The following is a 26,945-nucleotide window of genomic DNA, read 5'->3' as shown; positions in this document are numbered from 1 at the left end:
TGGTATCTATTCAGCAGCCAGTATAATACTGAGACTCTTGCTCCCACCACCCACAAGGAAGTGACTATCCAACAGGTAAGTGGGGCTGGTAACAGGTTGTCTACACTCAGACAGAGATAATTACAGTCCTGACCAACACCTGATCACATCCTTGTAAGAGACCCTAAGCCAGGGACTCAGCCGAGCTTCTTCTGCAGGCCCGAATCACACCAATGTAAAATAATAGATCGTGTCAATATACTGTCACTGAGAGAGGAACACATGTGATGCGGCAGTGGCTAACGTGGACACTCTCCCTTCACATAATAACACCTACTCTAATTTCTGAAATTCTTCAATCAGGCTGGACTTCTGCCCAGGAGACATTCTTGCAAAGATGGTTCCATTCACCAGAATCTAAAAATGAAAACAGTCACTGCAGTTAAGATGAAGAAGAACACTTCTCAAATAGAGTGTCTGAAAATATCACCCCAGCAAATAGCTTAACATAGCATTGGGAAGTGGCTCATCAGGCCACATGCAATGTTGAAAGCAAAGGAAGAGATGTGATGCTTTAATACTGGACTTTCACATTAAGCATCCATCACAACTCAGTTACTTCCCCCCAGATGATTTTTCCAAAATGGAATGACCCTGAATTAATGCTAATAAGAAGCCCAATATCATTTAGGATAATAATGCTTAAGGAAATACGGTTCTTTTCCCCACTTTCTCTGTAACTGCAGTGGGAGCAGAGGGAGGAGCAATAAACCTGAAGTTGAGAAACAACATTATATGGTCAGCTGCATCATAAGCAGCTGTGCCAAACGGAGGGCAGTTGTTTAACCTCTCTGAGTTTAGTTCTCACATTTCTACAGTGAGGAGCTGGACTTTCTGGCTCTCTGAGAAGCCCTAGGGATCTAAGATCTGTGGTCCTTGAGGTAAGACAATGAAAGTTAAGACTGCACACAGCTTGGACTCCATTGATCTCTGCCACATTGATAGAACAGCTCCACACAACATAATTTTAAAATAGGACATACAGAGGACAGGATAACAAATGATTTTGAAAGTAAACCACAGCGGCTTTGCCTCCTTCAGCTGTAATTTAAGAATCTGGATGGGAAGAGTAATAGAACTCAGCTTGACCTAAGCTGGTGGCTTTCAGAGCAAAGCTAGCCTACAAAATAAGTGGTATGTTTGAACCATCTAGAGGTTCTTCACATTGAGAAGGAGACTGGGATGGGACTAGCTACAGGGTGAGATCAATTCAAACAACAGAGAGGAGGCCATGCTGTGTTAGGGATTATGTAGGGCTGAAAGACCTGAGAATCTTTGAGGAGCCACGCTCCTCTTGGGTGCAGATTGTCAAACCTGAGACAATTTCAATGACCGTTTCGTAACTTTATTCTCTCTTTGTACCTATTTTTTATTTTTCATTTTCTTTTCATTTTCATGCTTTTTAACCTCACTACAAATTTATTTTGAAGATACCACTTAAAAATATGGAAAAGATATGTTCAAAATTAGTCAATTAAATCTAATAAATAGGATTTAAATTGTGACATATGAAATTAATAAATGTCAATTTATATTGACAAAATTATTAGCTGGGAAGGAACTATTGTCATATCTCTTAGATGAAAACAAGAATATTTTACTTCCTTTTTGATAATATAATCATACACATTATCAATTTATTAATCAATCGAGGTAGGTGAGGCTCGTTACAATAACAATTCCAAAATCTTACTTGATTGACACAACATAAAATGTATTGCTTGCTTATGCAAAGTCCCTCTGGCTCTGAATGATTCCCCAGTCTGCCTCACTACTTTGAAGAGCAAGACAAAACCCTTTCATTTTTCTGGTACTTACTTTTGGAAGCAGGCTGTTGAAATGCTGAAATATGACTTGGTAGGATTTCCCACTCATCGCAAAATGGTAAGAGCTCCCTCTTTCACCATCATGGTCTGAACTGTTTCCAACGCTAATGGAGCACTCCTGAAATCAAAAAGAGCACTGTCTCTTTTTGTTGGCTCCAAAGGCCCATCTCTGCTGTCCTAGGATTTTGTGGAAGGAAATGAATTCAAACCACATAACAATGCGAGGGCCGGTACATGAATAATGAATGACTTCTTGAAATACTGACCTATAGGAAAAAGGAAACTCAGAATGCTTCTCCAACCCCCCAATTACCTGAACATCTGATTCTCTGTGCTTTCTGAGCAGTATCACATGTGCTGTCAGTTTGCAGAGGCAGTTAGGCTGATTCACCAATCAGTGATTTTCAGGACGGGCAGATTCCATGCTTCTGCCCCCCACTCAGCCTCACATTTCCTAAGATCTCATAACCATTCCATTGTTCAAAAATTACGCTTTGGAGCAGGCATTCAATGTGGCTGTTAAAATGCCTCTGGGTATGCTGCATCACATATCTGAATACCCAGTTCAAGTTCGCAGCTGTAACTTGTGATTCCAGCTTTCCTGCTCATGGGCACCCCAGGAGTCATGCCTCAAATAGTTAGGATTCTGTCATCTATTCAGGAGAGCTGAATTAAAGTCCTGGCTTCTGGTTTAGGCCTGACCCAGTCCTGGATGTTGGGGGCACGTGGGGAAAGAACCAAAAGATGGGAGATCTCTGTTTCTCTCTCTGGGATGAGATTTTTCAGCGCCTAATTTCTTTTGACACCTGATTTCTATGACCCTACTCCAATAGCTGACCCTTTTTATCATAGTTCCCGGATTCCTTTGCACACGCTACCTTCTGAAAAACAATCATCAATCCTTTTTCTAAAACCCTTTCTCTCCTCTCTTTACCTTACCAATGTCTCCCTTGGCTGCCTTCTACCTCAGCTGTGAATGCCTACATATTCCTCATGTCAGTAGCTAGTAATGGTTTTTCATGCAGTATTTTCCAGAAAACTTTACATTTGTATAAGGAGGAGAAGAAATTGTATTCACGGGAGAAATTCATCTCAACAAAAGCATTATGTACATGTCTGGGAAAAGGAAAAAAGATTTGCTATAATGAATCAGAGTGCAAGGTAAGACACCCCTATGCTGAGACCTCAATTATAAAGCAATCAATAAAAGGCTTGATCAAAAGTTGTCTGCATGAATCAAGGACAGAAAGTTCTTTTGCTTGTGGTGGGAAGGTGAGAAGATGAAGCGTAGTGAAAGCAGAGAGGAGGAGGACTTCTCCCATTAGCAACCAATACTTCAATAAAAACATTAAATTCATGAGTGAGTCATAATGTGGACTGCTCATTGCAGTTAGTACAGGAGTTGAATCCTGTCATATGAATCTGAGCAATGTGTACTGATGTAGAAGCAAGGGGAATTCCAAGGAAGTAAGTACCAGGAATCTGCTGAAAGTGCAGAAAGAATTGCCATCTTTTGCAGCCCATGCACTAGAGCTTGAGCCAAGTTAATGCCTGTCTTTCCAAGACGGAGGGACCCGCTGTGTACAGCTGTGCCAATTGTGTGGTGTACAAAGTCTCCCGAATACACAAAGGTCCACTCTAGTTTGTCTGAAAGGCTATTCAGCCTGGAGGAAGAGAGCATTTTTGTAATCCATCAAAGGCCATGTCTTTGAATTCATCTGCAGTGATGAAATGTCTGGCTGTAGCCCATTTTCATCATTTGAAAAAGCTATTCTTGTTTGTGTGAGCAGGAAGCTTGCCACCTTGACAAGCCTAATGCCTATTGACTTCATGTTACAGGTGCAGTGCACTCTAAATGCACATGATTTCACATGGAATCCAACAGATCTGAGCTATGTCTTGTGCAAGCTTAAATTGCTCTTTTTGAAAATGAATTTTATTTATTTATTTATTTATTTATTTATTTATTTATTTATTTAAAGGGCAGATTGACAGAGAGAAAGAAAATCAGAGAGAAAGATTTTCTATCCTCTGGTTCATTCCCTAAATGGCCACAATGGTTGGAGCCGTGATGATCGTAAGTCAGGAGCCAGGAGCTTCTTCTATGTCTACCTTGTGGGTTCAGGGACCCAAGTCTTTGGCCTGTCTTCTACTCCTTTCCCAGGCCACAGGCAGGAAGGTGGATTGGAAGTGGAGCAGCCAAGACAAAAACTGGCACCAATATGGGATCCCGACTCATGCAAGGCAAGGATTTAGCTACTAGATGATCATGCCAGGTTCAGCTTAAATTTCCTTTCTTAAAAAAATTTTTAAATTAACTTATTTGAGAGGCACAGAAGTATAGAAGGATCCCACTCCCCAAATGCTCCCAGTGGCCGTGACTGAGGCGGACTAAAGCCAGAAGCTAGGAACGTAAGCCAAGTTTTCCACGGGTGAGTGTTATTCAGCCACTTTAGCCATTCCCACTGCCTTTCAAGGTCGGCATTAGCAGGAAACCAGAGTCAGGTGCTAGTGCTGGGACCTGAACTTGAGTACTATGGACATCTTAACCACTAGGCTGAATGCCTGCTTCCCACTACGTTTCTGAGTCTCAATTTTCTCATTTCTAAAATGAATCATTCAATTAACTCCAGAGGGCTATTGTGAAGATCAAGTGGGAAGGTAGGGTGTCAATCAGCAATTCTCAACCATGATTGCACACTGGAATCCCTGGGAAAAGGAGCTCATGCCAATTGCAACCTCAGGGCTTCTGATTTATTTGTTTCTGCCAAAATCAAGATACTTAAAATCTCCTCCCAGTAATATTGGTATGCGACTGGACTGAAAAGCCTGGATGAAAAAGCTTTGCAAACTTCAAAACTCTGGACAGATGTGAGGAGTCAAGACTATGACACCTTCTAGAAAGCAGAAGGCAGTGCAAGTCCAACATTAGCTCACCCTCTTTTCAGGCTCAATTTCTTGGTTCACCACCAGCTGCCAGGTCACAGAAGCCGGTACAAATTCTTCTGGCTCATTGGCTTCCACAATGATCACTTGGCTACCTCGAGGAATCATTCCAGAATTCCTTGCAACAGTAATGGCTGTTTGAAGGTTGTCACCTGGAAAACAAGGGAACTTTGCTTGCTCAAAACAAACCTCTTCTCCACAGTCAGAATTGAACTACTACTCCTCCAATTTGTTTCCTGCTCTTCAAGGCATATATTAATAAAGGGATTTATATATCTGCCTGTCCACTCAAAACTGCCCCTGGTGGACGCTGTGCTTTTATCTCGCTCTGGCAAAATTTAGCACCTGTCCACCATGTACTTCCAAAACACTCAGGGATAAACAAAGGAATGTTTAAACACTTAAATGGACATATCTTCAAGATCTCAACAGCTTCTAGCAGTTCACATAGTATGATCCCGGTTGTTAGCATAAAACCTCCCTCAGTCAGTGGGGAAAACAACACTTAGGGCCAAGCTCTACTTGAGCTTAATGGTCATACACCATTCCTGGTCCTGCTGCCCTGGAGACCACTATCTCGCATCCTTCATGTGGAGCTTTTGTGCTTTTGAGCACATCCATTCTAATGTTTAGGCATGGACTGGGACCCCATTAACACTGCCAGCATCCTGCCAAGGAAGAACAGAAACCAGTTGGAGAGAATGAGCCAGGACTCCGACCTCCAAACCTCTGGCCCTGTTGAGGGAGCCACACGGATAACTGGACCACAGAGGAGCTAAGTTGGCCTGAACGGTTTTCTCCCTGCCTCAGTCACAGCAGCTGACTGAGCACCGTGTCTGTTTCTGATGCCTGAGACAGAGTCACCCTGGGGAGGCCCTTTCTCCGCCTACCTGTGACCATCACCGTCCTGATGTGGGCCTGCCTCAGCTCCGTCAGCACTGGCCTGGTTTCCTTTTTCAAGCGATTCTCCATGATGAGAAGTCCCAGAAACGTTAATTCCGACTCCACATGCTCTCTGTAATTCAGCAAAGAATTAATAATTAAAGTGTTGCCATAGAGTCTCATCAATTGGATTTACTCTTTTTTAAAAATCCTAAGCTTTGGTAAGTCAACACATGAGCATATTAAAAAAAAAAAAAGTGGGTCTGGTGTTGTGGTGCAGTGGGTAAGCCTATAACAACAGCATCCCATATGGTGCTGGTTTGAGTCCTAACTGGTCCATTTCCAATGCAATCCTTATTAATGGACTGGGAAAGCAGTACAAGATGGTTCAAGTGCTTGGGACCCTGCCATTCATATGGGAGACTTTCTGGCTCCTGATTTTGGCCTGGCCCAGCCTTGGCCATTACTGGCATCTGCGAGTAAACCAGGGACTGAAAGATTTCTCTTTTTCTATCTCTTTTGCCCTCTAAATGTCTCTGACCTTCAAATAGATAATTAAAAAATAAATAAATAATCCAAGAACTTGTAAGGAAAGCCAGTAATCCCTGTTTCCCTACCACCTCATCCTTATTCCCAGGGACAATTAATTTCAAGTATTTTAAAGCTGCTTTTTCTCATTACCAAATCCAATTTTTGATAAGAACAATATGCTTGTTCTTGGACTCTAATATAGGTTCTTAAGTTCATTCATACATGAGGTTATCTTATAAACTTCATTAGGAACTGAGTTAAAATACAGTGCATATTTTCCAAGAACGTTTCTCTATAACCTTGTGTTTTTATTTGAATTTCTAAGAAACATCCCCACCTCTCCCTCTCTCATTGAACTTGCAATCATTTCAAATCATTTGACATTTATCAGGTGCATGATGCAACCAAGATACCATTCGACTGGATATGGGTCATTCATCTTAACCTCCATTTGTCACCTCTGGTAAATACATCCAATCAGCCAGGGCTCTGAAGAGCTTTCTGAAGTTGGAGTCTAACTGGGTTACATTAGTTACACAGAGCTTCTTCCCTGAAATGGAATGACTATCAGGTGGCTTTCTAAAAAGTAAATGTGCAGACCAAAGGCTCCTTCTTGAGTTTTCAGTGTTCATTTCTCTGTGAAGTGCAGTTCAGATTGCAGGCAGAGGGCAGGAGGAGAGGGAGCCCTACACTTCTGTTTTTCTGCGTGCCATCAGCCAGTCCTCTGCACTCTGCCTGTTTTAGCCTCACCATCCAGGGTCAAGGTTATATGTGAGTCTGGGCCTCCCTGCAAAGGGCTGGCAAGATGAACCAGCTTTTCTTTATCATTTTGCTCTCTGGCTATGGTGTATCTAATTTTTTAAAAAACCTAATGACTCCATTAACAATTCCACTTCCCTCATTTGTACTTAGGACTTTCCTAGTTTGTTTTGATACTATTCCTTTATTGCAAGGTAGGTAGTGTGTGGGAGGTAAAAGAAACACAGGGTCAGTGAGCCTTATTTAAGAGAAAGATCAGAATTGGATGTCTTGATGAGAAATATTCAAACCTGGGTACACAATGAAATACCTTCTCTCTGGAGCAGAATACAAATTGCTAAATCCTTCATTCACAAGCCCATTTATTAAATAACTCATCATTCCTCAGTATCCATGGGGAATTTGTTCCAAGACCCACTGTGATATCCAAATTGGCAGATGTTCAAATTCTCATATAAAACAGCATAGTATTTGCATAGAATCTACACATACTCCCACATAATTCAAATTATCCCTAGTACGCCAGTAATACATTGTAAATGTCATGTAAATTGTTTTATCCTTTATTTATGGTAGAATAATGGCAGCAAAAATTCTACACATGTTTAGATGCAGGGTTTTTTTTCCAAATATTTTAAATCTTAGCTATCTCAAAGAATAATTCAAATTAAAATCTACTAATTGCAGACTTCTTTAAAGATTTTCATTAAAGACTACATTAAAGATTTTCTTCACCAATACATTAGTTATTCAGTCCCATGTTGTTTAACTCCATGATGCTGTAAATTTTTTGCTTTAACTTCATTCCTGCTGTTGACATTGTTTCATGGATATTCATTTAAGGGAATGTATAGTGATGGCGTAATAGAAACTATCATATTCAGACGTGAAGATACCTATCATATCCAGATGTGAAGATACAATGCAGTATGCATCCCTACTTCCAAATCAAAGATAGACTTTCAATGAAACTCTCAATGACAATAAGATGTTGGACTGTCTGGCATCGTCTGTACCCACAATGTCAGGGCACACTAACTTAAATATTAGGCTGATGGATTTGTGACTGCTTATGAAGGTAATAATATAGGGAAAATCAGTCAGGGTGGGGACAAAGGGATAGGAAAATCCCAGACCCCATGGAGCTGTACCATAAAATTAAAAATAAAAAAACAAAAAACCAAACCAGATTTTCTCATCTTTTACCTTCATTACTTTCTATTATAAATTGGACTGAAATTTTCTCATTAGCTAGAAACAAGATCTAAAATTCTTCTCACTGATTTATTTTGATGATTTTCATACAACATGTTACTTTCTTGGTAAACCTTGATTCATGTGTAATGCTTATACAAAACCTGCATTGATGGAAGGCACATAATTACCAACACAGCTGTGCTCTTTCACCAGCTCCAAAAATGTTTTTCTCATTTGAGTTTAACATTCATCATTCCAACTTGTGTTTGAAAAATTTAAAAATCCTATATGTAATTGGTCTTATTGCTTATCCAAAAATAGCTAATACCTGGAATGCTAATATCAAAATTCCATTCATATATTTCAAGACAAGTTTTGTGATTCCATTTTAAATAATGAAATATAGTTAACAAGCTCCTTAGAAATCATCCAGTCCTACGTTTTATTGATGCAAATTGATCAGACAAGAGCATAATATGACACATTAGAGTCAAACTTTTCAAAATAGAACATGAGCATTCTAACACACGTACAAGAGGAATTCCAGATTTTCTTCAAGGGATCTCAAATTAGATTGACAGTTGATTTTTTCATCAGAAGCCCTACAACCGAGGAGGCAGTGGAGACACACAATTCTAATTATAAAAGAAGAATGTTCTCAATCCCAAATACTGTACCAAGCAAAGTTCCCAATTATAAAAGAAGGTTTAAGACCTCCAAAAACAAGCAGAAATGTAAAGAAGTTGTCACCACTCTTACAGCCATTCAAATGATACTTAAAAATGTGCTACAAAGAGAAACAGAAAAAGACATCATGAAAGAATGTGAAGGAGAAAACCTCCTGGTAAAAGTACAAAGGAAACCCAAAGAAAACAATAGGAATATTATGGAAAAGTGGCAGGACCAAGTTGTTACTTATCAATAATATCCTTAAACTTAAACAGCCTAAAGTATCTAATTAAATGACACAGATTGGATGAATGAATTAAAGAACAGAGCTCATCTTTTTGCTGCCTGCAAGAAACATACCTCACCAACAAAGATACACAAACTGAAAGTTAAAGGATATAAAAAGATATTCCATGCCAAAGAAAAGAAAAAAAGTAGGACAAGCCATCCTAATATCAGACAAAATAGATTTTAACACAAAAACTTAAAATAAACAAAAGAATGACGTTATGTAATGAAAAGGGATAAATTCAATAGGTAGATGTGACTATAGTAAGTGAATATGCACTCCATGTGAAATAGCTGACTATTTAAAACAGTTTTTAAACTCCAGTGTTTAGACTTTAGCATCTTTCATCAACTGACAGATCAATTAGACAAAAAAATCAACAAAGAAGAAAACTCATCTATACTATTGAAAAGGGGTCTTACTTGATATTTACACAATATTTCTTCCCACAGCTGCAGAATAGATATTCTTCTCATCTGTGCATCCAGCTTTATCTAGGATAGAGCTTATGCTGACTCAAAAAGCACATGTTTTCAGACTACAATGGAGTGAAGCTAAAAATTAGTAACTTAAGAAACTCTAGAGTACATGCAAACACATGGAGACTAGAGTGAACAATGTGTCAAAAAAATTTCAAAAGGGCATTCAAAAATTTCCTAGAAGTGAATGAAGATAACAATACAGTATTTCGAAACTTATTAGTTATGATAAATAAAGCACTAACAGGAATGCCATAGAAGTTAGTGCCTACATTAGGAAACTGAAAAGGTATCCAATGTGTGATCTAACAATGCATCTCAAGGACGTAGGAAAACAAGAACAAGGAAAACTCCAAAATGCTAGGAAGAAAGAAATCATTAAAATCAGAGAAATCAGAGAGGAAATAAAATCTAAATGAACAAATAAAAAACATACAAAAGGTCAGTGAATTAAGAGCTGATTTTTAAAAAATGACACACAATTATCCTAACCAAAAAAGGAGATGACCCAAATTAATAAAATCAGAGTTGAAAAAGGAGATGTTAAAATGACTACCATAGAAATAAAAAGAACCATTAATAATTACTAAAAATAGCTATATGCTAAATTGCTGGAAAACACAGAAGAAATGGATAGATGTCTGAACATGCACAATCTATTAAAACTGAGTGATGAAGACAAAGAAGAGCTAAATATAATATAATAATAATCAAGAGATTGGGTCAATAATAAAGATCTTTCCAGGGTGCAGTGCAGTGGGCTAGCCTTAACCATGCCAGGATCCCATAAAGGTGCCTGTTCTAATCCCAGTGGCCCCACTTCCCATCCAGCTCCCTGCTTTTGGCCTGGGGAAGCAGTCGAGGACAGCCCAAAGCCTTGGGAACCTGCACCCACATGGGAGACCCAGAAGAGCCCTTGGTTCCTGGCTTTGGATCAGCTCAGCTCCAGCTGTTGCTGTCACTTGAAGAGTGAATCATTGGATGGAAGATCTTCCTCTGTGTCTCTCCTCCTCTCTACATATCTGACTTTGCAATCAATCAATCAATAAATAAATAAATCTTATAAAAAAGATTTTTTCAACAAAGAAAAGCAAGGATCAGATGGTTTCACTGCTGCTAAATTGCAACAAACTTTTAAATAACTAATTTCAGTTCTCCTCAAAACATTCCAATCAATTGTAAGGCAAGAAATTCTCTCAAACTCATTAATTTCCAAATTCAGGAAAAAAATACAACAAAGAAAGAGGAAGGTAAACTATAGATCAACATCCCTGATGAACATCAATACAAAAGTTCTCAAAACATATATATAGAGAGAAGTATATTGCAAAGATCATTCACCCAGACCAAATGAGATTTATCTCCAGTGAAATGGTTCAATATAAACAGATGAATAAATGTGATGCATCAAATTGATAAATGAAAAAATAAAAACTATATGATTTCCTCAATAGGTGCAGAGAAAAAAATTGATAGAATGCTACATCTTTGATTATTATAAGAAATAAAATCATCAGCAAATTGAGCATATAAGGAACCTTTCTCAACACAATCATGGCAATCTATGGCAAACCTATAGCCAATATAATATTAAATGAAGAAAAACTGGAAGCATTTACATTAAGATCAGAATCAGATAAGGATGCTCACTTTCAGAATTGTTATTCAACATAGTTTGGAAATTTTAGCAAGAGCCATTAGGCAAGAAAAAGAAATCAAAGGAATACAAACTGAAAAGGAGGAAATCAAATTACTTCTATTGCAAATGGCATGAACCTTATATAGGATAACCAAAAGAGTTCACTAAGAGACTATTGGGAATGATGTAGAATATAAAATCAATACCCAAAAATCAATATTCTTTGTATATATGAACACTGCCTAGGCTGAAAAGGAACCTTGAGGTCAATCCCATTTACAGTAGCTGCAAAAAAAATTGTTAATAAAATGTCAAAAAAGTCAATAAAAATAATTAATAAAAAATTGAATATCTGGGAATCAATTTAACCAAGGAGTTGAAAGGTCTCTACAATGAAAATTACAAGACATGAAAGAAAGAAGACACAAAAACTAAAAAAAAATCCTCAATGTTCACGGAATGAAATAATTAATATCATCAAAGTGCCCATATGAACCAAAGCAATTTAGATTCAATGCGATCTTAATCAAAATATCCAGAACGTTTTTAGTTCTAAAAGAAGTGATGCTAAAATTCATATGGAAACACACAAGACCTCAAATAGCTAAAGCAATCATAAGCAACAAAAACAAAGCTGAAGGCATCACAGCATCATCTTTCAAGACATAGTGCAAGACAGCATTTCTCAAAATAACCTGGTTCTGGAGCAAAAACAAATATGTAGACCAATGAACAGAGTAGAAATCCCAGAAATTAGTCCACACCTCTGTGGCCAACATTTCTTACAAACACTCTAACATCAGTCCCCTAGAGGATGGACAATCTTTTCAATGAGTGGTGTTAGGAAAATTGGATCTTCTCATGCAGAAGTATGGAACAACAACTATGTTGTATACCTTACACAAAAATCAGCTTACATGGGATTAAATATCTAAATGTATGACCTGATACCATCATATTACTAGAGGAAAACATGAGGGAAACTCTGAAAGACATTTTCATATGCAAAGACAGCTTGGAAATGGTCCCATACGTATAGACAATAGAAGCAGAAATGGACAAATGGGATTATAGAAAGCTAAGAAACTTTTTCACTGCAAAGAAAATATCCAACAAAGAGGCAACAGATGAATGGGAGAAAAAATTTGCAAATTATGTTACTGACAAAACATCAATACCTATAAAGAGCTCAAGAAACTCACCAACCACAAAGCAAACAGTTCAGTTAAGAAATGGACAAAATACATGGTTAGATATTTTCTAAAGAATGAAATACAAATGGTTAAGAGGCACATAAAAAATGTTCAAGATCTTCATGCTAACCATGAGGAAAACACAAATAAAAACTACAATGAAATATCACCTCATCCCAGTTAGAACAGTATCATACAAAAATCAAAACATAATAAATACTGATGAGAAGTAGGGGAAAACATACCCTAATACACTGTAGCAATGTGAACCAGTACAATCATTGTGGAAGACTCCATTAAGTACAATCAGTATGTTGATTCTTCAAAAGCTGAATATATACCTACCATAAGATCCATCCACCCCTCCCCAGGAATTTGCTCAAACAAAATGAAATCCATATATATAAGATTTATCTATACCATCATCTTTATTGCATCTTAACTCACAATAGCAAAGATATGGAATTAACCCAGATATCTACTGGCTAATGACCAGATGAAGAAATTGTGATATATATATATTATATATATTATTTATATATACACACACACATACATATACTATGGAATACTGCTCAGCATAGAAAGGAATGAAATCCTATCTTTTGTAACAAAATTGATGCAATTTGAAACCATTACACTTAGTAGAATAAGCCAGTCCCCAAAATACAAATATTACATTTTCTCTGATATGTGGTATTTAATACAGAATGCAAAAAAACCTGAATAGCAGTGAAACACACATCTTGTGATTTGATTGTTGTTTTTATCCCTTGCTTATACTCGTATGGAACTGTGATCTTTCCGTTTTTCACTTGTTGAAAGTTATACCTAGTGGTGTACTAAGTCTGTGATTATAGAGTGGTTTGAAATTCATATTTTTAAAAATATTAAATAAAAATAAAGGTGAAAGAACAGGTATTGAGCAAAAGAGGATGGAGAGAGGGAAGTATACTTATCTTAGAATTTTACCTATGAAGTATATGAAATCTGTTCTCTTTATATTGACAGAGGATTTTTTTTAAAAAAGCATAATCCAAGAAGTGCCACATTAGAAGAAACCAAATTGGTAGAAAATTAATGGCTATTAATACATCCATTAATATATCTGATGTGGAATTCATTGTGTTTATACTCTTGTGTATGTTCTGTAACCTTGTTAATTTTAAATTATTGAAGTACAATGAATAAAAATGTCTACGCATCATCCTCTCATGAACACAACTGCTGTATTTTCTTTCTTCAATTTGCATTCATTACCTCCTCAGATCTGAAGGAGGCATATAATTAATCCCTGGTAGAAACCAAGTCTAAAGAATTCTGAAACTGTTTCAAAGTCCTATCTCTTATCAACATCTCTTTATATGGAGTGTTAACATAATGCTCTGATGTTAGAGGATAGTCAGTAGTTTTTGGTGGAATGCGAGGTGAGACTAACCCTAGAATTGCTCTTTGACTTAGGGATGAATGTGGTTGAGTCTCCACCTCCAAGAGACTTCCCAATGGTGTGAATTGTTCCTCTGCATACCTCCAGAGCTCATTCCCTCAGGTTCACAGAGTGGCACCTTGTGCCAATTTCCAAGATCTTTACCTGGTTAAATGTTCCACTTTTGAAAGCTTCATCGTCTTCAAGACCTTGTGGGCCAGGGCAATGACACGGAAGCCTTGCACCGTATAATTCCTTAGCTCCTGTGGGAAATTTCTGGGCACTGCAGAAGAGTGGGGACAGGTAAGTGTGAAGTCATGATGACGGTTCCCCAGCTCATAAGACAGACTCCAAGATGCATGGAGGGAATTAGGAGATGAGGTTGGAGCCTTTATGAATGGGATTAGGGCCCTGACAGTATAAACAGGAGATAATCTCTCTCTCTCTCCACTATGCGAGGACACAGCAAGCAGATGGACATCTGCAAATCTGAAAAAAAAAATGGCCCTTAGCAGGAGCCTGATTGTCTGGTGCCTTAATGTACTTCTCAGCCTCTAGAACTATGAGAAATACATTCTTATTGGTTAAGCCACTCCATATAGTGTATTTTGCTATAGCAATTCCAGTTAATTTTGCACATCAAGTGTCAAATGCAGTGAATTCAGTGAGAATAGATCATAGGACCACATCCCTGTCAATGAAATGTGAGAAACTATCAACCTGCTAGATCAGAGCTCTGCAAACTGTGACACACATGTCAAATCTGGCCCACTATCTGCCTTTGTAAATAAGGTTTCATTGCAACTCACTCACATCCATTTGGAGGTTTGTATTCATTTTATTATTCAGGGGGTTGTTTGTTTATTTTCTTGGTCTGTGGCTGCTTTAAATCTGCAAAGGCAGGGTTGGATAGTTGAAAAAGATATTGTGTAGCTTGAAAAACCTAAAATATGTACAATCTGGCTCATCACAGGAAAGTTGGCCAACCCCAGCTTTGGATGATGACAATGCAAACATATGTGGGTTGCTACAGAATTGGTAACCATTTGTTTATATTCATAAATCTTTCCAGTTTATAGTATGCTTGTGTAGCTATTGAAGAAATCCCAGCACAGTTTCAGTGATGATGGGTCCTGATATCCTAATCTCCTTTGCATCCCAACTGACTCTCTGCTCTGAATCAGATCAAGTTTTCTCTACACCTCAAGCTTCCATATTTTAAGTAAAAGGACCTGCAGATTCCACTAATTTCAGACTTTGTATAATTCTAACACACTCCCTGAGATGGGGATCTGGTTTCAATGATGTTACTAGTTCTCTATGCCTTGAATCATAGGAAGATGGTGTTAGAACAGGAGACACAGTGCTCTAAGTTGTTATTGACAGAGCAGAAACAGCAGGTGTCAGTTTAGGTGTCCACACCATGCTCTCTTAGGTCAGTACTGGAGCAAACAAGACAAGGCTTAGTCTGTGAAAGGCAGGAGTAGTGGTAGTATAGCAGTATAGCAGAAAAGAAAAAGGAGAGCTCTCTAAGGTTTAAAAGTCTCTAAATAGAAAAATTCAAGCAATTATTTACCAAATTTAGAATTCTGTGCACAAGCTGATGGCTATCAGCAATCACCAGGAGAATATGGATGAAAGTCAGGATTAAAAAGGCCACTTGGATCCAAATTAACTCATTTGAATGCAAAAATATTCTGATAAATTCAGCTGGCACTTAGAGAATGCGTATGTTTGCACAACTAGGAGACAATACAAATCAGCTCAAAACCTGGCCCAGAGAGATAAAATTGCTGTGAAATGATCAATTAGCCTTCTTTAATATGATCTAATTTACTCTAATCACTTTTTTTCCTAAAAGATTTATTTTCTCTATATTTTCCTTCCATCACTCTGCCTGAGCCCCATCGGTGCGGGTAGCCTCCACTCTCTGTAGGACCAACGCAGGATCCAGATCTCTTTCTTCCTTTCCCTCTGAAATACTCCTAATTCTAACCCTCTTCTCTGACCCCACAGTCTCATCCCTTCCTGGCTTCTGGTGCTCCCCAGTGCCTCATAGCAGTTATACTTTCCTGGCTGCATCACAGCCGGGAATGACCCTTTGCCTCTGCACCTTGAAATCATCACCTTTATCTTGTACAGGCCTTCTTTCTACCTTACCCAGAAAATATTCACATCCATAGACTGCAGTTTCCTGCGTGTGCTTGCAGCACGTATTGCGACTTCTAAAGCCTTTTACATCTTCAAAGAGAAGCATGTCATACCTGTTTCAGATCTGCAGAACTTGACCACCATTTCTGGGGCACCCTTCATGTAGATGTGGCAGTGATGCTCCCCAGCCAGTTGAGCGATCACAGACATCCTCTGCAGGCTCGAGGAAAAGGGAAACTGGCGCAAGATGGCGATGGCTTTCACAGGACTCTGCATGGGCATCGACAAAAGGGAGTGTCTAAGGCCTTTGGACAAGGTCTAGCCAATGCACAGAGTGGTTTACTCTACAATGTGCCCCATGCCATCATGAAGGGCTGTGTATGTCACAATATTCCTGCTTTTCTAACTGCTTCTTGGGTAACTCCTTCCAGAACTTATCTGGCCTTTCCCTTGACTGCCTGCTAAAATCTCAGTCCTTTTCCGGGCCAAATTTCCAGGTCATATCCCTTGGGGTCATTCCTACCTCCGACTCCCACAGTTCTTTCTGAAGCCTTTACTATAGCATTTGGCACACCTTCTTGCACCAGCTTGTACCTAAGTCAATCTTTCCCCAATCTCTGTATTCAGCCAGCACAAGGCCCAACACAACTTCATTTTGAAACCCTTAACAGCTCCTCATAGTATACTCAGTGATTGCTCAGTAAATTCCTGGATGAACTCAGAGGTGACCCAACCAATGAAATATGCTGAGAGAAGTCTAAATTACAGGGATACAAAAATATGGAAAAGTCAGAGAAGTTTCACCAGTTAAGAATCATATGTTTTGGGCCCAGTACATTGGCTGAATTGGTCAATCATCCACCTCAAAGCACCAGGATCCCATCTGGAAATAGTGTCCCTAATGCTTTACTTCCCATCCAGTGGCCTGGGAAAGCAGTGGAGAATGTTCCAAAGCCTTGGGACCCTGAACCCATGTGGGAGACCTGGAGGAGGATCCTGGTTTCTGGCTGCTGAATGTGGATTGGCTCAACTACAGCTGTTGTGGTGATTTGGACAGTGAACCAGCAGATGGAAGATGCTTCTCCCTGTCTCTCCTTCTCTCTGTGAATCTGCTTTTCCAATGAAAAATAAATAAATCTTACCAAAGGAAAAGAATCACATAATTTGAAGACACACATCATACCTGGCTGGCTTTGGGTCCTGGCTTTATTATTATGCTGGAATCTGGTAGTTCAAATTTGCAGGCATCTATATCACATTCTTCCATTTTCTGTTAGAAAATGAAAACATTCAAGAAAACAGCAAGAAAGAAATATCTCTTATTTGTATAACACTTCAATCTTTTGAAAGCCCTTTTCCCATATTTTTTCTTTCAGGCCAATTATCTTAATACAGTAATTGTCGAATTTCTGTTGTGTAGCTTTATATTAAGGAACTTTCTGTAGAATGTCAAAAAGCCAGAAGTATTATGAATACCTTTTAAGGAGCACTGGTAAAGAAGCATTAGCTACAGCTCAGTGTTTCTTCCTAAACCGTTATGTTTAGTAACAGGTAAAAGAGTTAAGTGAACATGTACTCTCTGATAATAGTGAGCATATATCTCAGATGATGCAGAAGCGGGCCCTAAATACACAAAGAACTACTTGTTTATGTTGTATCTATGCACATTTCTTAATTTAGATATTTATAGAATTAACAGATCAGCTGCTAGCAAATTAGAACCCACACACAGCATTTGTAAACTTTGGATGTTATAACAGAAACTAATGTCATTGAAAAGCCAGTATCAAAATTAAAACATGGGAATGCAGTGCAGTTTCCATGGCATAACTGCCACCTATAGCATTGGCATCCCATATGGCTGTCCGTGCCAGTCCCATTTGCTCTACTTCTGATCCATTTCCCAGCTAATGGCCTGGGAAAACAGTAGTTAATGGCCCAAGGTGAGACCCTGGATGAAGCTCCTGGCTCCTGGCTTTGGACTGACCCAACTCCAGCCACTGTGGCCATTTGCAATAACCAGTAGTGGAACATCTCTCTCTCTCTCTCTCTCTCTCTCTCTTTCTCTCTCTCTCTCTAATAATGCCTTTTAAATAAGTACATAAATATTTTTAAAGCATATAAGGAAGTTTGGAAAATGAATCAGTAGCTGAAAGATTCTTTATGTGTTTCTCTCTCTTTCTGGAATAAGCATATTCCAGAAGCATATTCTCTTTCAAATAAGCATATAGAAAAATACAAAAGGGCAGTCATACATAAAATATTAGAGGTCAGAAAGCAGAAAACAGCATCAAGTCTCAACTATAGTGATTAGCTGGCTTAACTTTGAGTATATCACCTCACTTCTCCAGATACCAGATTCTGATACCCACTTCTAGCACTAAAATTCCTAGATGTTTGCAAGAAGATGTTCCCTCCTGTTAATGTTAGTAGAAGGTTCCTCTGCCAAAGGTGCTGAACATGAGACTGCTTCTGACCCAGCTTTAAATTCAGTGAACACTCTTGCACTTTCATCCTTTGTTTTATTTTTATTTATTTATTTAAAGATTTATTTATTTTTATTATAAAGTCAGATATACAGAGAGGAGGAGAGACAGAGAGGAAGATCCTCCATCTGATGATTCACTCCCCAAGTGAGCCGCAACGGCCAGTGCTGTGCCAGTCCGAAGCCAGGAACCAAGAACCTCTTCCGGGTCTCCCATGTGGGTGCAGGGTCCCAAAGCTTTGGGCCGTCCTCAACTGCTTTCCCAGGCGACAAGCAGGGAACTGGATGGGAAGTGGAGCTGCCAGGATTAGAACCGGCGCCCATATGGGATCCCGGGGCATTCAAGGCGAGGACTTTAGCCACTAGGCCATGCCGCCGGACCCCATCCTTTGTTTTAGGTAACTACAACTGTTCTTACAAAGCTAACACTGAAGATGGATGTTTCCAAAGAAGGTCCCAGCTTCTGTGCTATCAGCACAGAAGATCACCCCCCTGTGATGGGAGATTCTCCGGGGACCAACACCAAGCTCACATACAGCACTAAGGATTCTACAACACATGCTGGTGACATCAATGAGGACGTGACTTTATCAGGATATTGACTGTCCGTTAAGATTCAGGTAACTTGTGGCCCAGCGGCGTGGCCTAGCCTTGAAAGCCCTGGGATCCCATATGGGCACTGGTTCTAATCCCGGCAGCTCCACTTTTCATCCAGCTCCCTGCTTGTGGCCTGGGAAAGTAGTCGAGGACGGCCCAATGCCTTAGAACCCTGCACCTGCGTGGGAGACCTGGAATAGGTTCCTGGTTCCCGGCTTCGGATCGGCATAGCACCGGCCGTTGTGCTCACTTGGGGAGTGAAATATCAGACTGAAGATCTTCCTCTCTGTCTCTCCTCCTCTCTGTATATCTGACTTTGTAATAAAATAAATAAAATCTTTAAAAAAAAAAAGATTCAGGGAACTTGTTACTGTGACTGTGTGTACCAAATGAAAAACTCTTCACAGCACATATTCTCATTTTAACTCTCTTTTATCAAGCAACTGCCCTATTTTCACTTTCTCCTTTTATTAACTTGGCCTCTAGAAAGCTAAATATTTTCCACTGCACATCATTCTGTCAACTTCCTCTGAAGTGTCTATCATGCCATGGTTGTTTCCATTCTTTTACAGCTCTATAGATCTGATGTGTACGTTTTGTTTTGTTTCAATTTTTGAGGGCAGCAAAATAATTATTGAAATAAGGAAGAAATGCATGATTGCCTTCTATTTGTAATTTCATAGTAGTCCCTAAAACCCCCTGATGTTCATCACCTCAGTGCTCAACCAGGAATGAGTGACTGTTATTCCCAATGTCAAAAGAAGAGAACAGACTGTTTTGTTTCTGTGTTTAGGATCATATGGCCAAAATGTGGTAGAGTTCAGAACTCCTCACATTACATTTCTGGAACCTCCACAAAGGGCTTCTATCCTTAAGTTTCTATTCACATCCAGCTCACAATATCGAGCCAATTAGCACAAAAGTCCCCGTGTTCAGTGTCTAAACTTGTGCTGCCCCATAAAAGAGCTTTCAGCCACATGAGACTATTTAGATGTAAACAAAATAAAATCAACTAATTCCTCTCTTGTAGAGCTGCAGTCTATGGGTTCAGCACTAACCAATGGCAATGGCTTTGGATCAGCTCAGCGCCAGCCATTAAAGCCACTTGGGGAATGAATCAGCAGATGGAAGATCTTTTCTCTGTCTCTCCGTCTCTCTGTAAACCTGCCTTTCCAATAAAGAAATAAAAATTTTAAAAACTGTATACATGAAACATGTAAAATTTGTTTCATTCATGTAACGAAAAGCTTAAAGAAAAAGAAACACATCTGTACTCCCAATAGGTATTTCCTCAGATTCTTCTCATTCAGTTGAATTAACATCTTTAAAATTTTTTTTATTGTAAAGTCAGATATACAAGAAGGAGACACAGTTAGACAGATCTTCCATCTGCTAAGTCACTCCCCAAGTGGTCACAGCAACTGGAGCTGAGCTGATCTGAAGCCAGGAACCAGGAGCTTCTTCTGGGTCTCCCACGTGGGTGCAGGGTCCCAAGGCTTTGGACCATCCTCTCCTGCTTTCCCAGACCACAAGCAGGAAACTGGATAGGAAGTGGGCCAGCGGTGACATGAACCGGAGCCCATGTGGGATCTTGGCGTGTGACAGGCAAGGATTTAGCCATTAGGCTACCACACTGGGCCCACTAGCATCTTACCCAAGCGGTGCCCTCAAACATCTTGAGGTCCAGTGGGTCTCCTTGGATGGTCCCATTGAGGAGGATCAGAGAATGGCAGCTGGCCATGGCAGCACACAGGGGACCCCAAGGTACAGCCTTGTCTGAGACAAAGCTGTGAACTTTTTGGAAACTGGTAGAAAAGACAATGAAAACGTTAAAATCTTCAATAAAATCATTTTGCACATTCTTCCCCTTTAATCTTACTGAGAATTACAGTCACCTACCTTACCTGGCTATCCCTTCAAAAGCTCCTTACTCTCCATCCGATATAGTCCGAACTACTCAACCTGAAACTCAATATTGTCTCTACTCAAGTTGTACCTAGATTTAAGCTTCTACTGCTACCCCTGTCCTTCATATGCAAGATTCTATATCCAACATAAACTTCTTTCTATTTCTACCCTTGTCCAGAGATTTGATGCCTTTGATTCATTCACATTTTCAACCAGAACATTCTACCTGCTTAATGGTTATTGTAAAAACTGTTCTTGGAGGTGAACAGAATTTTCTTCTCAAACATTTGCCACTAGTCAGTTGATGCTGTATCATTAGAGGGTTTGGGAATCATCACAGAGATCTAACTTTGTAGGGTTACTCATAGTCAGCCTGTGTAATGGTGGTGTTTGAGAAAGGTACACGAACAGGAAGCACAGAGCTACCATGGCAGACTCTCTATTATTCTTTCTCTAAAGTACTTTATATCGTAGGCCAGAAGTCTCTAGAAGAACAGAAAATTAGGGTTAGGAAGAAGCCTGCATGGTAGTTCCAAGTAGCAAGGGCATGCATGAACTCCAAGTTGTGCTCATTGGTCACCTCTATGCAATTTGTCCCATTTTCTGAAATTCCTAGTTTGTATCTCCTTCTACCATCTGCTTTCCTTTTTGACAAGATTGAGTGACACAATTCACCTTCCTTTCCTCACATCTTGGAACTGAATAGCTGCCAGATCTTGTTGTTTCTAAAAACCTAGAGAGCCAAGACCACGAATGAAAGTGAGGGGAGAATACTGCTAGCAGCCTTTTCTCCTTTCACTGCTTCAGGCAATAGAGGTCCTGCCTGGCTGAGACAAAGCAGAGACACAGGAGTAGGGTTAGCATGCATTTAGTTCATTGACTGCCCCTCTCCCAGCCGAAGGTATCTTCTGCTATGTCATCCTGGCTGCCCCCTGCATCAGGTGCACATGTGCTGCAGCTGTCTCCATCCATGTCTGAGAGTCTCTGCGTGCTAAGGCAGAGCTATCATCACACAACTCTTGGGCTCAAAACCTTCAAAAGGCTCCCTGTGCTCTAGCTGATAAAGGCCAAAGTCCTTCGTGTGGAATCAATGTCTTGTCTTCTCCAGGTCTTCTTTGAATCTTCATATCTCTGTCTTTCATGTCTCAGATTCTGGAGTATAAAGGACATTTGTTTAGCAACCACAGCATCAACCGATGTGTGATGCCCAAAATTGGACATCCCAAGCCTAAAAGCCATGACAACCATCAATCAAATGCAGAAGGCTGGTCTCAGTCCCACATCATGCAGATAAGAGCTTGGGATACCACCTAGAGAAGGGTCCTGTCCTCCTCTCCAGCTCTCTGCTAGGGTGGACATCTGTATGATTGTTCTCTTCTCCCTCTAGCACCAACTTTCAGTCTGTCCACAAAATTTTTAGCTACACATCTTTCAAAACTGATCCCAAAAGGCATCTCAGTTAATTACCTTTGATCCACTAAACATTATAACTGATTTCTATTTCTACCTACTACTTATAAAAGTCAATAGAGTGCAGCTTGAATAAACCCATATTGTTTCTTCTTTATAAAATCAGAAATCTCTGCCTTAATAGCAAAATTCCCATAGCCTATGCTATACGTTGAAGATGGGTCTTTTGGTAGTTTCAGATCCCACTAAACTGTGAATTCCTCAAGGGAAAAGATGAAACCATTCTTTCCTAGACCACCCTCCCAACGCTTGACCCCACAAAGCCGACCAGAAAGAAACTTTTATGACTTTTAATTAACTCGGGTCTCAATTTCACTTTGTTCCTCTGTTTTATTCATTCAGCCTTTTAATTATCCATCTTATTCTATTTCGTTTTTCATGTGGACTTTGACAATCTGCTCTCCCTATGTCTGAACTTGAAACTCATTTAATTAAACACAAGCGTGAAGGACTGGATCTGAGTATCACTAAAGTAGCTCTACCAGTCACACGTCCTATCTGCACTCAAGGGACATACCAGTTGTCAGCAGTAGGGACAGTCCCCCAGAGGTCCAACCCATCTTCGGTAAGAGTACCTGTCTGGATAAAATGATTAGAATTGGGATTAGCATAATATTTCAAGTTCTTAGTTATATCATGATTGTTAAAAAAAAAAAAAGACTTCCCCGAAATAATGGTAAATTCAGATGTCCAAATCCCTCGTCTACAAACATTTAACCTGAAATCAGGCAATAAATGATCCCCAGAATTCCATGTTCCTATTTGGTGATCCTACTTACTAACTTTGACAACAAAATACAAGTGTTTTGGTTTGGTTTTATTTGTTTATTGTTGTGACTGCTGCTGTTATTATATGGGGCAGGTGTAGTATATGGCAACTCAACAAAAACCAGCCTGAGAGCATCTGACGCTTTCATTGGCAACTCCTGTCTTCCCCAGCAGAAGTCGCTTTTTTTTTTCTTTCCAAGGCTGTTTAGCTCACAGTTTGCCATCTGGCTCATAGTAATTTTCTAAAAAATCGTAACAGTCTAGATTGATAATGAAATGTTGATAAAGAACTTCGAGATAGCAGAGAGAACCTGGGTGCTAATAACTATTAATTAACAACCGTGAGTCGAATTGTTCAACCAAGAAGAAAATGGTCAGGAGATGTGATTTGCTGCATTATGGCAAAATGTTTGTCAGATAATAGAACAAGCAAAAAAAAAAAAAAAAAAAAAAAAAAAAAGCAAACCCTGAGCATTGCATTGTCAGCACCATCACTTTTCCTTGCCTCATGGTTTTCCATTAATCTCAACCCTGTTTTCCTGCTATGGAATCCTAACTTTGGGCCTGCTGAGTGCCCAATATGAGGGCAAGTGGAGCGCCCACCACTGTCTCAGCACTGACAGGCAGGGGGCATGTGTTCCCAAGCATCATGGAACACCGCACCCACCTCTGACATCACTGTTTTGAGGTAGAAGGCACTGGATTTTCTAGTTTCCCATCAAATGATGTCATCTATAGTCATAACATAATGTTTTACAGTGAAGTGCAGCCATGACTCTCTGTTCTCATGACCAAGTAAAACCATAGAAACAGGTTGGCTGTGATGTGAGCAACCCAAGAACGTTACAGCATGAATCCTCCCATCACAAGAAATATGAGGATTCTGCAAAACACATGAAAAGACACATACCTGTTCTGGATTTCCATATTAAAGAATTAAGCAATCTGTTTCATTAATTTATTTGGATTTCATAAACAAAGAGCTCACATGTGCACATGAGTTATTCCTTAACCTTTAAAAAAATCTTTTGTTTCATTTGTCTTCTGAGTATTAGGAGTGCCCCAATACATATGTACTTACTGTGCAAATCCTCTCTAGTTGTTCCATTTTAAAAAGAGTTACCAAGTTAATTCAAAAGGAAATGGTTTCCTGATGACAAGATTATGTTTTTAAACATTAATATTTCAAACATGGAAACAGATTTTCTTCAGTGAAACAGAAATGAAAGTATATAATTTTTGTATGTGAAAATGACTCTTATACAACAAAACTAGTTATAAATAGAAGGGAAATGAAATCATTGTTAAACTTCTAAAGGGCATAAGAAAAGAACACCTCTTAGCATAAATACAAGCCTGGCCCTGAATAAAAAGAGCTTGCGCTAGCGAATAGGCAATAGAGCAACATAGAAAACAGAAATACGCAAATAGGACACCAGAATATTCATGTAAATGGAATTCAAGGATAAGTTTATTTTGTTGTAGGAAAAAAACATGAAATTTATGCGTATTTTCTAACATTAGGTATTTCCATCGACTTTATGAAGATTTCTCAAATAGCAGGATTTAAAAAGTATTTTGTACTAAAATAAACTTTTCTTTGAATTGCACTTTCTGTAAGGTTTTTGAAGAAATATTGAACACTCAGGATCCCAGGGATAGAGCTGGATGTAAGTAGATGGAAATTCTATTAATTGTGGAGTGCTTTATTATAAAATCACAGTGACGAAGATTTTTAATGTGAAAACTAAAATGAAACAAAGCAAATTGTAGTTTAACCTACTTGTATTAAAAATCCACTCATAAACTTAATGTCTAATGCAGGGTTAGGTTTCTCTTACTGCTATTTCCCATTCCAGAGGTCTTGGCAGTGTCCTCTGCCATAGGGCCACATGGTATTTGGCCAAGAAAGCCCAGGAGTGGCCACTCTAACCACCCAGTAGAGGAGTTCATGAGAATACAGATGACATAGCATGAGACAGGTCATAAAGTGAACAGCTACTGGAAACAATTAGTTTCAGAAACAAGTAGGCAATGACATATTTCATCCATCTCCCTTGTGTACTCTAGCTTACTGGGTAAAAGAATCTCCTTCAGAAAGCTTCTAAAGAATTGGTATTTGGTCCTGAATCTAACATGAAGTTGTTGTGACAATTACCATTCTGGCCCCTGACTGGTGATAACTGGAGACTTTTTTTGTACATGTAACAGCAAGAGAAAGAGTGAAGTTATTTAAGAGACAGACCACTTCCAGCTGAGACCAAGATTGCTCCTGGTGTCACTCTATCCTTTCCTTCCTTGTCTGGGAGCCATGCATGATATCTGTCTTTGGAGGAATGCTTACCTTCTAGAACTGTCCTTCTGCTCCATCTCTGTCACAAACTTTCAAGTAATCTCTGATGTTCCCTATTCTCTAAGTTCCTCTTGGGAAAGCTGAGTCTTATGAGACTTAACCTATTCATTAAAATAGGTTTCTGACTATTTAAGCTTGATGAAATACTATTAGTACTATATTTGAATGTTTCATATTTTTAAGTTTAGGAAAACTCCTGTGATTCCTCTTATTTACTATGCTTTGATTAACAGATAAAAGTGTTTATCTTTTCAACTCTTCATAACTCCTCTAAAATTCCAGAATTATGAGGATTTTTTATTTTTCATGGCAATATGATTGCTTCATAAGTCCACTAAGGCTCTTCCACTCATAATAAGATACAGTTGAAAATAATAGCAAATCTAAAAATTGTGCTTGAAATGCCTGGTTTGCAGAGTTCTAAAGCTGACAATGAGTAACTGAGTTTGTTATTTCTTATTAGACTCTAAAGCTTCAAAATATTAGAAATCATGATTTAGAAAATATAAGTATACCATGGATTGACTCTTGATTTTGAGAATTTTCCAAGAACTTTTGTTGCCATACGTAATGCAAAGTCAATTAACAAATCATAACAATCTTGCTTTTCAAGTTTGACTTCTTCTGAATTTTGATGTTCTCTTGGTTTTGCTATTTATTGTCATTTTTGAGATTTATAACATAGATGTATATTTCTTAGCAAGATAATGCTGTCGAGCCTCATTGAGATGATGACTGTGCCTACAGAACAGATAAACCTAGTTTTAACAATGGAGTCTACATGAAGTTAGCCTGAGGAGTACTTATTCTAAACTCTGTATTGCTCCAGTGTGGCTGGAAAGATTGCTGACATTAACTTCTGGTGGTCAAATACTCCCTGCCAACATTGGGCCAGGTCAGCAATCAGGTCAAATCCAACCTGCAGCGAAGGACAAACAAAACCCAGTTCCAGTGTGCTCAGACAAGAATACCGATCTTAAGGAGGCAGTGAAAGTCAAGATGGAGTCACTGGTGTCAAAAATAGAAATCACCAAGAAGTTTTAAGGGAAGGGATCTTAAGCCTGATAGTTAATCACACCAAAGACTGCATGGATTGTAGAGACAGCTCCCATTTCAAAAGAAATGCTAACTGGAAGTGACACTTTATTATTCTCATGCTTTGTCATTTAAGGCTGGTCAACACGCGTGAGAATAACAGCTACTTTTGATATCTTGATAATTCTACGAGTACATTTATGCCTATGCTGTTAGTCAAGCAATGTGACACCTAAGTACAAACAAATCAGATTTGAAACGAAATTACATTTTCTCCTCTGCTTCAAGTGATTCTGCTAATAT

At 39.0% G+C, this 26,945-nt stretch overlaps 1 protein-coding gene across 1 annotated transcript in view; it reads right to left on the bottom strand.

Moving 5' to 3' along the window:
• Positions 1–26,945, bottom strand: part of ATP13A5 (ATPase 13A5) — a 107,070-nt gene that overhangs the window by 36,433 nt on the left and 43,692 nt on the right. Inside the window, exons 13-21 of the mRNA XM_058661297.1 lie at positions 23,004–23,065; positions 20,763–20,913; positions 17,210–17,296; positions 16,140–16,296; positions 14,041–14,158; positions 5,702–5,826; positions 4,803–4,963; positions 1,858–1,983; positions 317–396 (exon numbers count right to left, since the gene is read on the bottom strand). Of these exons, the coding sequence (XP_058517280.1) occupies positions 317–396; positions 1,858–1,983; positions 4,803–4,963; positions 5,702–5,826; positions 14,041–14,158; positions 16,140–16,296; positions 17,210–17,296; positions 20,763–20,913; positions 23,004–23,065 (1,067 nt within the window). The remainder of the gene's footprint in view (positions 1–316; positions 397–1,857; positions 1,984–4,802; positions 4,964–5,701; positions 5,827–14,040; positions 14,159–16,139; positions 16,297–17,209; positions 17,297–20,762; positions 20,914–23,003; positions 23,066–26,945) is intronic.

This window comes from Ochotona princeps, chromosome 3 (assembly GCF_030435755.1).
Source record: "Ochotona princeps isolate mOchPri1 chromosome 3, mOchPri1.hap1, whole genome shotgun sequence".
NCBI classification, from domain to species: Eukaryota; Metazoa; Chordata; class Mammalia; order Lagomorpha; family Ochotonidae; genus Ochotona; species Ochotona princeps.
Note: the sequence above shows the minus strand (reverse complement) of the source record. Positions and strands in the feature narration are given on the sequence as shown.